At 41.4% G+C, this 11,756-nt stretch overlaps 1 protein-coding gene across 4 annotated transcripts in view; it reads left to right on the top strand.

Annotated features, from left to right (window-relative positions):
• The window catches only part of UNC45B (unc-45 myosin chaperone B), a 40,188-nt gene extending 36,751 nt beyond the window's left edge, over positions 1–3,437 (top strand). For 3 of the 4 annotated variants that reach the window (XM_017534221.2, XM_017534219.2, XM_017534220.2), the window contains exon 20: positions 1,457–3,437. In XM_017534221.2, the coding sequence (XP_017389710.1) occupies positions 1,457–1,717 (261 nt within the window). In that variant the 3' untranslated portion in view covers positions 1,718–3,437. The remainder of the gene's footprint in view (positions 1–1,456) is intronic. The other variant, XM_037740530.1, reaches the window with a different exon arrangement.
• The last annotated feature ends 8,319 nt before the right edge of the window (positions 3,438–11,756 follow it).

The raw sequence follows: 11,756 nt of genomic DNA, 5'->3' as shown, positions 1-11,756 counted from the left end.
CGATCTCGGCTCACCGCAACCTCCGCCTCCCGGGTTCAGGCAATTCTCCTGCCTCAACCTCCTGAGTAGCTGAGATTACAGGCACGCGCCACCATGCCCAGCTAATGTTTTTTGTATTTTTAGTAGAGACGGGGTTTCACCATGTTGACCAGGATGGTCTCGATCTCTTGACCTCGTGATCCACCCGCCTCGGCCTCCCAAAGTGCTGGGATTACAGGCTTGAGCCACCGCGCCCGGCTTGGTGTCTTAAATCATCACCTACTTACTCTGTGTCCACTTCTACTTGTTGAGCACTTACTATGCTCCAGCCCCCATGCTAAGCCCTTTCCATGCATCATCTCATTAAATCACCACAACATTAGAGGTAGGCATAGAAGATGACAGATGAAGCCCTCTGAGGCTTAGAGAGGTTAAATAACTTAGCTGAGGTCATATAGTTGGTAAGTGGCTGAGCTGGGACCTGAACACTGGTGTCTCTGACTCCAAACCCTCATGCTGATGACTATTCTATTCTGCTGCCCCATGTGTATCTGTTGAATGATACAGGAGTCAGGCCTCCTGGTTCCATTCTCAGCATCATCTCTGTCTCCTGGGATGATCAGAGGGGTCTAGAGTCCTACCCTCCCATGAATAGTAGTTGGGTTGCTTCACAACTGGGAATGGAGGAAAAATGGAAGTGAGGATGCATTTAAGACTCATGTGTTGATTCCAGTTAAAGTCAGGGCTGGGGGAGAGCATGTCTGCATGCCTGGAGCTCATGTCTTAAAGGGCACCTGGTTTGGCAGCAACATGCTAAACACCCTGGGCACTGCCCATGTGCCCAGGGTGTGAATCCTTTTGAACACTCTGCATTCCTGTTCTTCTCAGGCTTGCAGTGGGTCTGGTCCTTGCTTCTTAAGCTGCTTAAGAAATAAATTGACGTGGGAATATGAATCTTCTACTATTTTCAGATGTGTAGCCATAGCTAAGTTATGGTGATTCCTTTAATCTTTTTGTTTTAGTTCATTTTCTATTGCTATAACAGAATACCTGAGACTAGGTAATTTATAAAGAAAAGAGGTTTATTATTTTGGCTCACAGCTTAGGAGGCTGGGAAGTCCAAGATCAGACAGCCTTACCTGATTTGCTTCTGGTGAGGGTCTTGCGCTGTGTCATGGCATGGTTTAGAAGCAGAAGGAGAAGTGGGTGTATGTGAAAAGGCTAAAACACAAGAAGTGGCAGTTGGGGCCATGAGCAGCTCTCACGGTTACTAACCTAGTCCCTCAAAGGCAAGAACTCACTGCAGCAAGAATTAACACATTCCTGTGGCAGCAGCATTAATTCCTCTTAATGACCTAATCACCTCTTAAAGGCCCCACCTCCCAAGATTGCCACACCAGGGACCACATTTCTAACACATGAACTCTGGGGACACACTCAAACCTAGCACCTTCCTTGCCTTTTTCCCTAACTCCAGACAACCCAGTGGTTGGAGATCCTCCAGCGGCTTTGCCTGCACGACCAGCTGTCTGTCCAACACCGGGGTCTGGTCATCGCCTACAACCTGCTAGCAGCCGATGCTGAGCTGGCCAAGAAGCTGGTGGAGAGTGAGCTGCTGGAGATCCTGACTGTGGTGGGCAAGCAGGAGCCAGATGAGAAGAAGGCAGAAGTGGTCCAGGTGGCCCGAGAATGTCTCATTAAGTGCATGGATTATGGCTTCATTAAACCAGTGTCTTAGACAGGGACCCTCAGGGATGCTGGGAGTGGTTCTGTACTGTGCAGGATCTTGGGTTGGGTTCTCCTGGAGTGTCAGGTCATCTAAGGATCATAGCAGTGATAATGAAGTCTCAATATAAAGGAAAGACTTGACTGTTCCCTGAGTTGTGAATCTTCTTTGTCCTGACAGAGTTTGGATGTTTCACTCTCTTGCTTCCTGTCTCCTTACATTTGTCATGTTCCAGAAATTCCCAGAGTAATTTTCATCCATGATTAGAACACAGGCTGGATCATTCTTTCTGTACCCATTCTGAAGGCGAGATCGTAGGTTGAAATTCTTTACATTTTGGAAAATGGATTTTGTGGCAAGGTAGGAACTAACAGGTGTGTGAATATAAATGTTAATGCTGTTGTATTTGGATGCTGATCTGTGCCGGTTTTCATGACCTCTCTCCCACACTGTTTGAATCAGGCTGCTCAGAACTGTGTGTTTCACCTACAGTTCTCTGTCCCAGTCCTACTCCCATTCACGTCACTCCACTGTGATGAAAACAGAGTTTATGTTCGACAGTGTGACGTGACCTCTGCAATTTGCTTGAGAATGTCTTCCAAGCAAGACAGACATAATGCATACAATTAAGATCAACCCAAAGTACATCAAACAAAGCCTAAATAATTCATTGGCTCATATATCTTGACCATCCAGGGAAGGTCTGACATTGTTAGATCCAGAGGTTCGAATGTCATCGCCGTGGATGTATCTTTTTCTCTCTCTCATTTCCCCTCCCCATATCTTGTCTCTTATTTATTGTAGATTGATCTCATTCCCTGGCAGGCTCTCTCCCTGTGATAGCAAAGAGAGTCCCCCAGCAGCTCCAGGCTTACATAGTTGTTACTGTTCATTATGGATGAGAAAAGAGAAGAGCATTCTCAACAACCCAGCGAGGTTCCCAGGGATGACTCTGATATGTCTATGTCTCAGGTCACATTTCCGTCTATGAACCAATCATATTCAGGGATGGAATGTGAATTGGCCAGGCCTGGGTCATATATACAAGTCTACGGTAAGAAGGAGCTTCATCCCTGTCTTATTGACATGGACTGATTAGGGGTATTAATGGAAGAGGTGTGCCCCCACAAAAGAATGTACCCTGGGCAGATCGAAGAACATGTTCGTATGTCAGGCTCGACCACAAAACAATGATACAAGTAATATGCTGTAGATCAGAACTCCTCTGTTAATACTGCCTTTCTGTAATGGTTAAGGTAGCTAAGATCTAGTACTGTCACTCTGGTATGTCCCAGTTTTACCCACGTATTGAAGGGTCAACAGTTCTGATCTCAGCATTGGGTAAAGGGTGGGGCATTCAGATTTATGGTACTTGATAAAAACAATTTACAATGTTCTGGTATAATAAGTGTAAGCGTACATATGCCTGGGATATTAGCTGGAAAAGGGAAAGACTATCAGAAAGTTGCATCGCTGCGGTATGGGCCAAATCCAACATAATGCCTGCTGTACCCCTAGAGAACTAAAACCTTAGTTTCTCAGATCTTTTCTGCACTAACGATCTTTACATACAGCCCACATTTTGCTAACTTTTGCATGGGCTTGTTTCACAGCAGGAAACTATACTCATCATACCCTTATTCTGATAGAGAATGGTAACACTCAAAAGGGCATGGCTCTTCTGAAAATATATACAACATTTATTATCAATAAATGGCATGATTTGACCACGCTCAAATTCTTTTCTTCTTTCATCATATGTGGGATTGAGTGGGTGTATTTAGCTCCTTTAAAGAACACTCTTTCAGACATAGGGCCACATTCTTACTCATTTTGACTCTCATGAGGTTACATCTGCCAGGGGCATTCAGGGCCAGTTAGATAAATCTCATTTCGTTTGTATTGGAGAGACCTTATTTTTTTTTTTTAGAGATGAGGTCTTGCTCTGTCACCTAGGCTCACGTGCAGTGGTGCAATCATGGCTCACTGCAGCCTCGGTCTCCTGGACTCCGTGATCTTTCTGCCTCAGCCTCCTAAATAGCTGGGACTACAGGCACACACCACCACCCCCAGCTAATTAAAAATAATTTTTTTGTAGAGACGGGGTCTCACTATATTGCCCAGGATGGGAGACTATATTCTTTAACATGAATATTCTGTAAATAGTCCAGGAAGATCCAGAGGAAAGCTGAATTCCTTCACTTGATTTTTGCCACTGGGCTGCCTCTCATTGTCTGGCTAAGTCTTCACGGGAGGCCTTTAAGAAAAGCTGTGACAAATATCTTTGTTTCCCCCTGCCTAGGTTACATAAATATTGGCTTTTCCAGCCTAGACTCATAGTCATCATTGCTTACAAGAGGGCTCTTCTTTGCAGATTTCCATTTCTTTTCATCTATGCCTTCAAACAGGCCGATGCTAGCCTGAGATCATCTCTTTATTGAGGTAGCTTGTTCAAAACCAGCAAGGAACAGCCAATACCTGCCAACTTTCTAGGTTTTTCCAACCTACTCTCTTACAGAAAGTCTATGAATACCTTAGAGGGATGTTTCTTAGTTTCCCAACATATCATGGGAAAATTAATCATTTTGATCCTTATTTTTAACTCAAGTATGCTGTTATCAGAGAACTTGGTCTGTATATTAATCCTCTGCCATTTGAGGAGCATACACTTTTAAACTTTCTATCTACGAAATGATATAACCCCTTTGGCCCTTAGTCTTCTAATTTGTGAATGATAAATAATAAAGAATTTCTGCTCCTAGAAATAGTAACTTGTGGCAAAACAATACTTTGACATACGAAAATTGAAAAACTGGGCAAAACTTAATCTGTTTAAGGCACCGAGAGCCATTAAGACAGTGAGACCAGTGAAAAGGAAGCATCAAGGAGGGAGATTAACTTTTTGGTAAAGGCGATTCCACTCGGGACGTTGTCAATTTGTTAGCAGAGGTAGACAGTCAGAGAGGTTTAAGTGTCTGAGAGACCATTTATTAAACTGTTAAAAGAAAAAATAGAAAGTTTGAGTACTATTTTACCTATTGAATAAATTGTGTTTGTAATAACAACAACGGTGGTAATAAAAACCTTCCCACAAAGAAAACCCAGGCCCATTTAGTTTCACTGATAAATTCTACAAGCATTTGAGAAAGAAACAATACCACTGTTGTTTTGGTTTTTTTTTGAGACAGGGTCTCGCTCTGTCATCCAGGCTGGAGTGCAGTGGTGTGATCATGGCTCAGTGCAGATTCGACTTCCTAGGTTCAAGCGATTCTCGTGCCTCAGCCCACGGAGTAGCTGGGATTACAGGCACATGCCACCATGCCCAACTAATTTTCGTACGGGCATTAGCCACTGCGCTCATCCAAGAACTGATTGTTGAAAAGATCCTGGTACTTCCTGTCCCCCTCTCTTGCTTGCACTCTCTCACCATGTAATCTGCACACCCTCCACTTTCCACCATGTGTGGAAGCTTCCTGAGGCCCTTAGCAGAAGCAGATTTGGTGCCATGCTTGTATAGCCTGCAGAAACATGAGCCAAATAAACCTCGTTTCTTTATAAATTACCATACTTAGGTATTTTATTGAGCAACACAAATAGACTAAAACAGTAGAAATCCTTGTCTTGTTCCAGATTGTACAGGAAAGGCTTTGAGTGTAATGTTAGCTGTGGGCTTCTCATAAATGACCTTTATTGTGTTGAGTTACATTTCTCTTTTTAAAATTTGCACTCGAGGTTATCCTTAAAGAGGTATATGCCTTCTACATCTAATTTGGTGAACTTTTTTTGGTCATCTTTCTCTCTCTCTTGCTCTCGCTGTCTGCCTAGACAATGGAAGATAAGAGACAGTCTTTATCATAAAAGGATAGTAAATTTTGTCAAATGATTTTTGGCATCTAATAGATGATTGTATGGTTTTTGTCTTTCATTCTGTTAACGTAGCATGTCACATTTATTGATCCTTGCATTCCAGTGATAAAAACATTTCTCAAAAGAAGACATGCAAAGAGCCAACAGATAGTGAAAAAATGCTCAGCCTCATTAATCATTAGAGAAATGCAAATTAAAACCACAATGAGATATAATCTCTTACCTGTCAGAATGTCTTTTAAAATGTTTATTGCTATATTTTTAAGCATCCTGTACTCTATTTCAAAACAGAGTGTTTTCAAATGAAAAAACAAAAAGTAAGTTCTGGTTAGGATGCGGAGCAAAGGAAACACCTGTACACTGTTGGTGGAAATGTAAATTGGTGCAGCCATCATGAAAAACAGTATGGAGATCCCCCCAAAAAAACTAAAAATAGAATTATCATATGATTTAGAAATCCCACTTCTGGTTATTAATGCAAAAGACTCAAAATCAGTTTGCTGAAGGGATATCTGCACCCCTTTGTTCATTGTAACACTATGCACAATAGCCAAGTTATGGAATCAACTTCTGCCCATCAACAGATGAGTGAATTTTAAAAAAGTATTGTATATACACAATGGAATACTCTTCAGCCTTTATAAAGAAGGAAATTCTGGCTGTGTACAATGGCTCACACCTGTAATCCCAACACTTTGGGAGGCCAACGCAGGCAGATCAGTTGATGTCAGGAGTTTGAGACCAGCCTGGCCCACATGGTGAAACCCCATCTCTACTAAAAATACACAAATTAGCCAGGCGTGATGGTGCATACCTGTAATCCCAGCTAGTTGGGAGGCTGAGGCAGGGGAATGGCTTGAACCGGGGAAGCAGAGGTTGCAGTGAGCTGAGATGGCGCCACTCTAGCCTGGGCGACAGAGTGAGACTCCATCTCAAAAAAGAGAGAGAGAGAGAGAGAGAGAGAGAAAGTGAAGGAAATTCTGAAATTTGTGATAACATCGACAAAATTGGAGAACATTATGCTAAGTGAAATAAGTCAGGGACAGAAAGACAAATACCACATGTTCTCAGTTATATGTGGAATTTAAAACAATGAACATAGAGAAGTGGAGAGTATTGTCTGAGTCTGGTGGTGACAGAAACTGGAGGATGGGGAAATGGGGAGGTGATGGTCAAAGGGCATGCAATTTCAAACATGGAGAATATGATTTTTCTTTTTGTGCATTCTATTACACAGTATGGTGAATATAGTTATAGTAGTGTTGTACATTTCAAAATTGCTAAGTAAATTTCAAATGTTCTTGCCACAAAAAAGTGAAATATTTGAGGTGATGGATATGTTAACTAGCTTGATTTACTTATTTCACCTTGCATTAATCCATTGTAACATCATTTTGTAACCCATCAATTTTCTTCCCCATGCAGCTCTCTCTTCACAGAACCCGTCAATCTATACAATTATAAATTGTCAATTTACAACAATAAAAGAAGAAGAAAGAGAAAAGCATATAATTGAAAACTTAGAAATACAACTTTTTTTTTTTTTTTTTTTTGAGACGGAGTCTTGCTCTGTTGCCAGGCTGGAGTGCAGTGGCACAATCTCGCCTCACTGCAAACTTCCCCTCCCAGGTTCAAGCGATTCTTCCGCCTCAGCTTCCCAAATAGCTGGGACCACAGGCGCATGCCACCACACCCAGCTAATTTTGTATTTTTAGTAGAGACAGGGTTTCACCATGGCCAGGATGGTCTCAATCTCTTGACCTCGTGATCCGCCCATCTCGACCTCCCAAAGTGCTGGGAGTACAGGCATGAGCCACTGTGCCCAGCCCAGAAATAAAACTTTTAAATTATTTACATGACAAGATTGTACATGTAAAAAATCTGAGACCTACAAATGCTTAGAACCAATAAGTGAATTTAGACACAAAGTCCATTTACAAAAATCAACTGTGTTTCTACATACTGTAATAGTTAGGAAATTAAGTTTTTAAAGACAGTGCCATTATAATATCATAAAACAATTCCTAGAAATAAATTATGAAAAATGTTTAAGGATTCTAACTATAAAATATTATTTATAGAAATAAAACTCATATGAATAGAGAGATATTACTAAATTCATGGGCTAGATGACAACATTATAAAGATATATATTCTCCCCAAATTGACATATAGATTCCATGAAAACCCAAAAATCTTTGAGGTTTTTGATGGGCCAGAGATTGATAAGTTATTTGTAAAATGTTTATGAAAAGCCAAAAAGTCAAGAACAGCAATGACCACCTTGGAGGAGAATAAAGTTTGGCCAGGCATGGTGGCTCACACTTGCAACCCCAACATTTTGGAAGGCTGAGGCAGAAAGTATTGCCTGAGGTCAGGAGTTCGAGACTAGCCTGGGAAACATAGTGAATCTCCATTTCTGCAATTTTTTTTTAAAAAGAAAATAAAACAAGAATAAGTTGGAGGACTAACAGTGAATATCAATGTAAGGCCATGGTTAGTAAGATGCTATAATGTCAGCAAAAGAATAGGCAAATAGACAAATGACACAGAAGAGAGAATTCAGAAATGGACCCACACATATAGATACACTTGGCTTATGACGAAGATTACACTACAGAACAGAGGGAAAGGGATGAACTTTTCAACAAATGATTTTGGGTCAACTAGCTATTCACATGGAAAGAAATGAAACATAACCCCTCCCTCACAACACACTCAAACATCAGGTGGATTGGAGATCTAAACGTAAAAAGTAAAACTAGAAAATTCTTATGACATAAGGCTAGAGAGTTTTAAAAAATTTTGAAAAAAGAAATATTCTGCAAGATAACACTACAGACTATCTTCATGAGTGGCAGTAGGCAGGTATTCCTTAAATGAGACATGGAACCACTAACTATAAAGGAAAATGTTGATAAATTGGACTACTTTATTAAATAGGAGCTTCAACTCATGAAAAGACATTATAAAGGCTTCAATTCATGAAAAGACATTATAAAGACTTCAATTCATAAAAAGATACTATTAAGACAGTAATAAAGTCAGCCACAGAGTGGAAAAAGATTGCTAAACATTTAATCAATAAAGAACTTGTCTTAGCTTGGTCAACAAATTGAGACCCCATCTCTACAAAAAATAAAAAGTTAACTGGGCATTGTGGCATGTGCCTGTGGTTCCAGCTACACTGAAGGCTGAGGCAGGAAAATTGCATAATTCCAGGAGGTTGAGGCTGCAGGGAGCCGGATTTGAACCACTACATTCCAGCCTGGGCAACAGCAGGAGACCCTGTCTCAAAAAAAAATAAAGTCTTATATCTAGAACACAGTATTTCCACAGATCAATACAAAAAAAAAAGGCAGAAAAGAAAAATGAGCAAACTACTTGTACAGACACTTTATAAAAGAAGCCAATAAGCATATAAAATCTGGTCTTACTAGTCATCAGGGAAAAGCAAAATAAAATTATAATGAGGTATCACCGAAGACCTGTCAGAATGGCTAATATTAAAACCACACAGCATCAATCAGCTGATGAGTGGGTAAAGGAAATGTGGTATGCGTACACACACACATACATATACACACCATGGAATACTATGCAGCTACAAAAAAGAACAAAATGTATTTTGCAGCAACTTGGATGGAACTGGAGGCCATTATCCTAAGCAAAGTAACTCAGGAACAGAAAAGCAAATACTGCATGTTCTCACCTATAAGTGGTTCATGCCTGTGATGCCAGCACTTTGGAAGGTGGAGGTAGGAGGGTTGCTTGAACCTGGGAGGTTGAGGCCGCAGTGAGCCCTGATCACACCACTACACTTCAGCCTGGGTGACAGAGTCATATCCTGTCTCAAACAATCAACAATCAATAATGAATTAGACTCCTGTTAGGTACAGTTCCCAGAGACGGAGGTCTGTGTGAAAAGAGATTTCCTTTCCGATCTATTGCTTGGGGATGTGGGAACTAGAAAGGAACCCTCTAGGGCAAGGTCTTGGGCAGGGGGCCTGGAAGGTGGGGTGAGGATATTAGAAGCAGAGAGGGCTGGGAAGGGAAAGCGTTAGGACAACTTTGGATTGGTTGGACGGCTCATATGGAGCTGCTGGGTAGCTGAAGTCCTGGGATACAAATGCCAGGATACCTACCCGCCCACCCAAAGAGTAGTAGTCTGCCTTCTTCCATTTGTACCTCTTGGAAATCCATCGCCAAGCTTGGAGAATTCGCCTCAACAAATTGTGTTACCAGGCATTCACGTAAGACTCTTGTGGTAGTGTGGATTGCTGCGATTGGTGGGCGAGTCATAGCCATTCACAGCTACCAGTCATACTGAGATTGGAACACCATTTTTACTTTCCGTACAAGAGAAGGCTTGAAAATAAAGTCTTAATATTAAAAAAAATAGTAGGCTTGGTACAGTGGCTCACACTTATAATTCCGGCACTTTGGAAGGCCGATGTGGGTGGATCACTTGAACTCAGGAATTCAAGATCAGCCTGGGCAACATGGCAAAACTTGTTTCTACAAAAAATTAGCTGGACATGATGGCCTGCACCTGTGGTCCCAGCTAGTCAGGAAGCTGAGGTAGTAGGACCTCTTGAGCTCAAGTGATTGAAGCTGCAGTGAGCTGTGAATGCACCACTGCACTCCAACTTGGACAGCAGAAGAGACTGTATTTAAAAAAAAAGTAGCAGAGGCTGTAGGAAAGAACAGAGGAACAAGAGCTGCTTGGTGGGGCGGGGACTACCAGCAGGTGGCAGCTAACTGGTATGTGTTGGCTGGGACAAGGGACTGATTTCCCATAATATCTAGGGATGGAGTGAAAATTCCTGCTGCCAGGCCAGAGGGGATGGTCAGCCCCAAGACAAGGAAGCAGTGTCTGGGTAACAAATGTTCATTTCAATGGACCACAAACTCCTAGACTCTTAAGAAATCGAACAGAAGCATAGGTCTTATGATCGTGCATGCAGGAAAACAGGAACGAGCTCTTCCTCTCTCTTCTGGCTCGACAAAATAAATTCTTACGTGTATATCCCTTCCAGGAAAAAGCATTCATTTCAGTGTTATCAGAGCAGCACAACTTACAGGTAAGTCATCTGGATAACAGATTTGGTATCAGTTAGTGTTTACTTTCACAGGACACGGTAACATTCTCTGAAGTCTAGATGTTTTATACAGTTTTCCTTTGATAGATATAACATTTGAAAACACAGTTTTAAGAAGCAAAATCATACCTCCTTTTCTGCAGCTGTAAAGGGTCAGGGAGGCATTGTCTACTTATCTTGCTGAGTTGGGTTTTTTTTTCCCCACCCAGATCTGTAATTTTCATTGACAAACACTGAAGTTTCACTAGTTATTTTGGAGAGAACAAATGCCAGATCTCAAAATTCAAAACTTAAAAGATGCAAGGAAAAGGTCAAGATAGGATTATTATGTGGATTATTATCTATCACTATAGATCTTGTGTTTCAGATCCACAGAAATGCCATGAATATGGGTCTATGAAATGCCGATTCTATCAGAAAATCTGTAGAGTTTTTTCCCTCCAATTATATGGGGGAAAAATCTCTGTAAGAGGAAACAAACTGCCCATGACTTTCCAGATAGTTCTCAGAATTTTTACAAATTTTAAAAATCTAAGTGGTCCATGCAGGTAGTATTGGAAGTGAAATAGTTCCACAGCGCTTAGTAGGAAACCAGCAGTCTCCTGCCCCTGCCCCTGCTCCTGTCTTGTTTGGAGGGGCCATCAGTTTGATGTTTCTTTTGGCACTCAGCTCTAAATGGTGCCATTTTGGGGCTTAAATAGATATTATTTATTTCTGGAAGATTTAGCTCAATTACCCTCCCTCCCCAACTTGATCTCCCCACATCCTGCCATGATGATTTTATCACTATTTTGAGTTAGAATAATATTCAATGTTAACCTTGTTATGAGTCTCTCTAGTCACAGCTGCGCTGGGCGATGTACTATGGGGGCTTTTCATTTCTCATACAACTTTCTTCTTTCCTCAGGAGTCATATTATCTTACTTTTTGTTTGTTTCATAACTTTTTGTTGTTGTTGTTTAATCAAGTACATGAAGTTTACCATCAACTTTGTATCCTCAGGAGAAGGTCCCCTGAGCCCTCTGTCCTTGGATCCTGACATGTGGCTCTGGGCCCACCCTCAGCTGTCATCCTGGGCGCCC

This window comes from Cebus imitator, unplaced genomic scaffold (genome assembly GCF_001604975.1).
Source record: "Cebus imitator isolate Cc_AM_T3 unplaced genomic scaffold, Cebus_imitator-1.0 Scaffold85, whole genome shotgun sequence".
Lineage (NCBI taxonomy): Eukaryota > Metazoa > Chordata > Mammalia > Primates > Cebidae > Cebus > Cebus imitator.
This window is presented reverse-complemented; position numbering and strand designations above follow the sequence as displayed.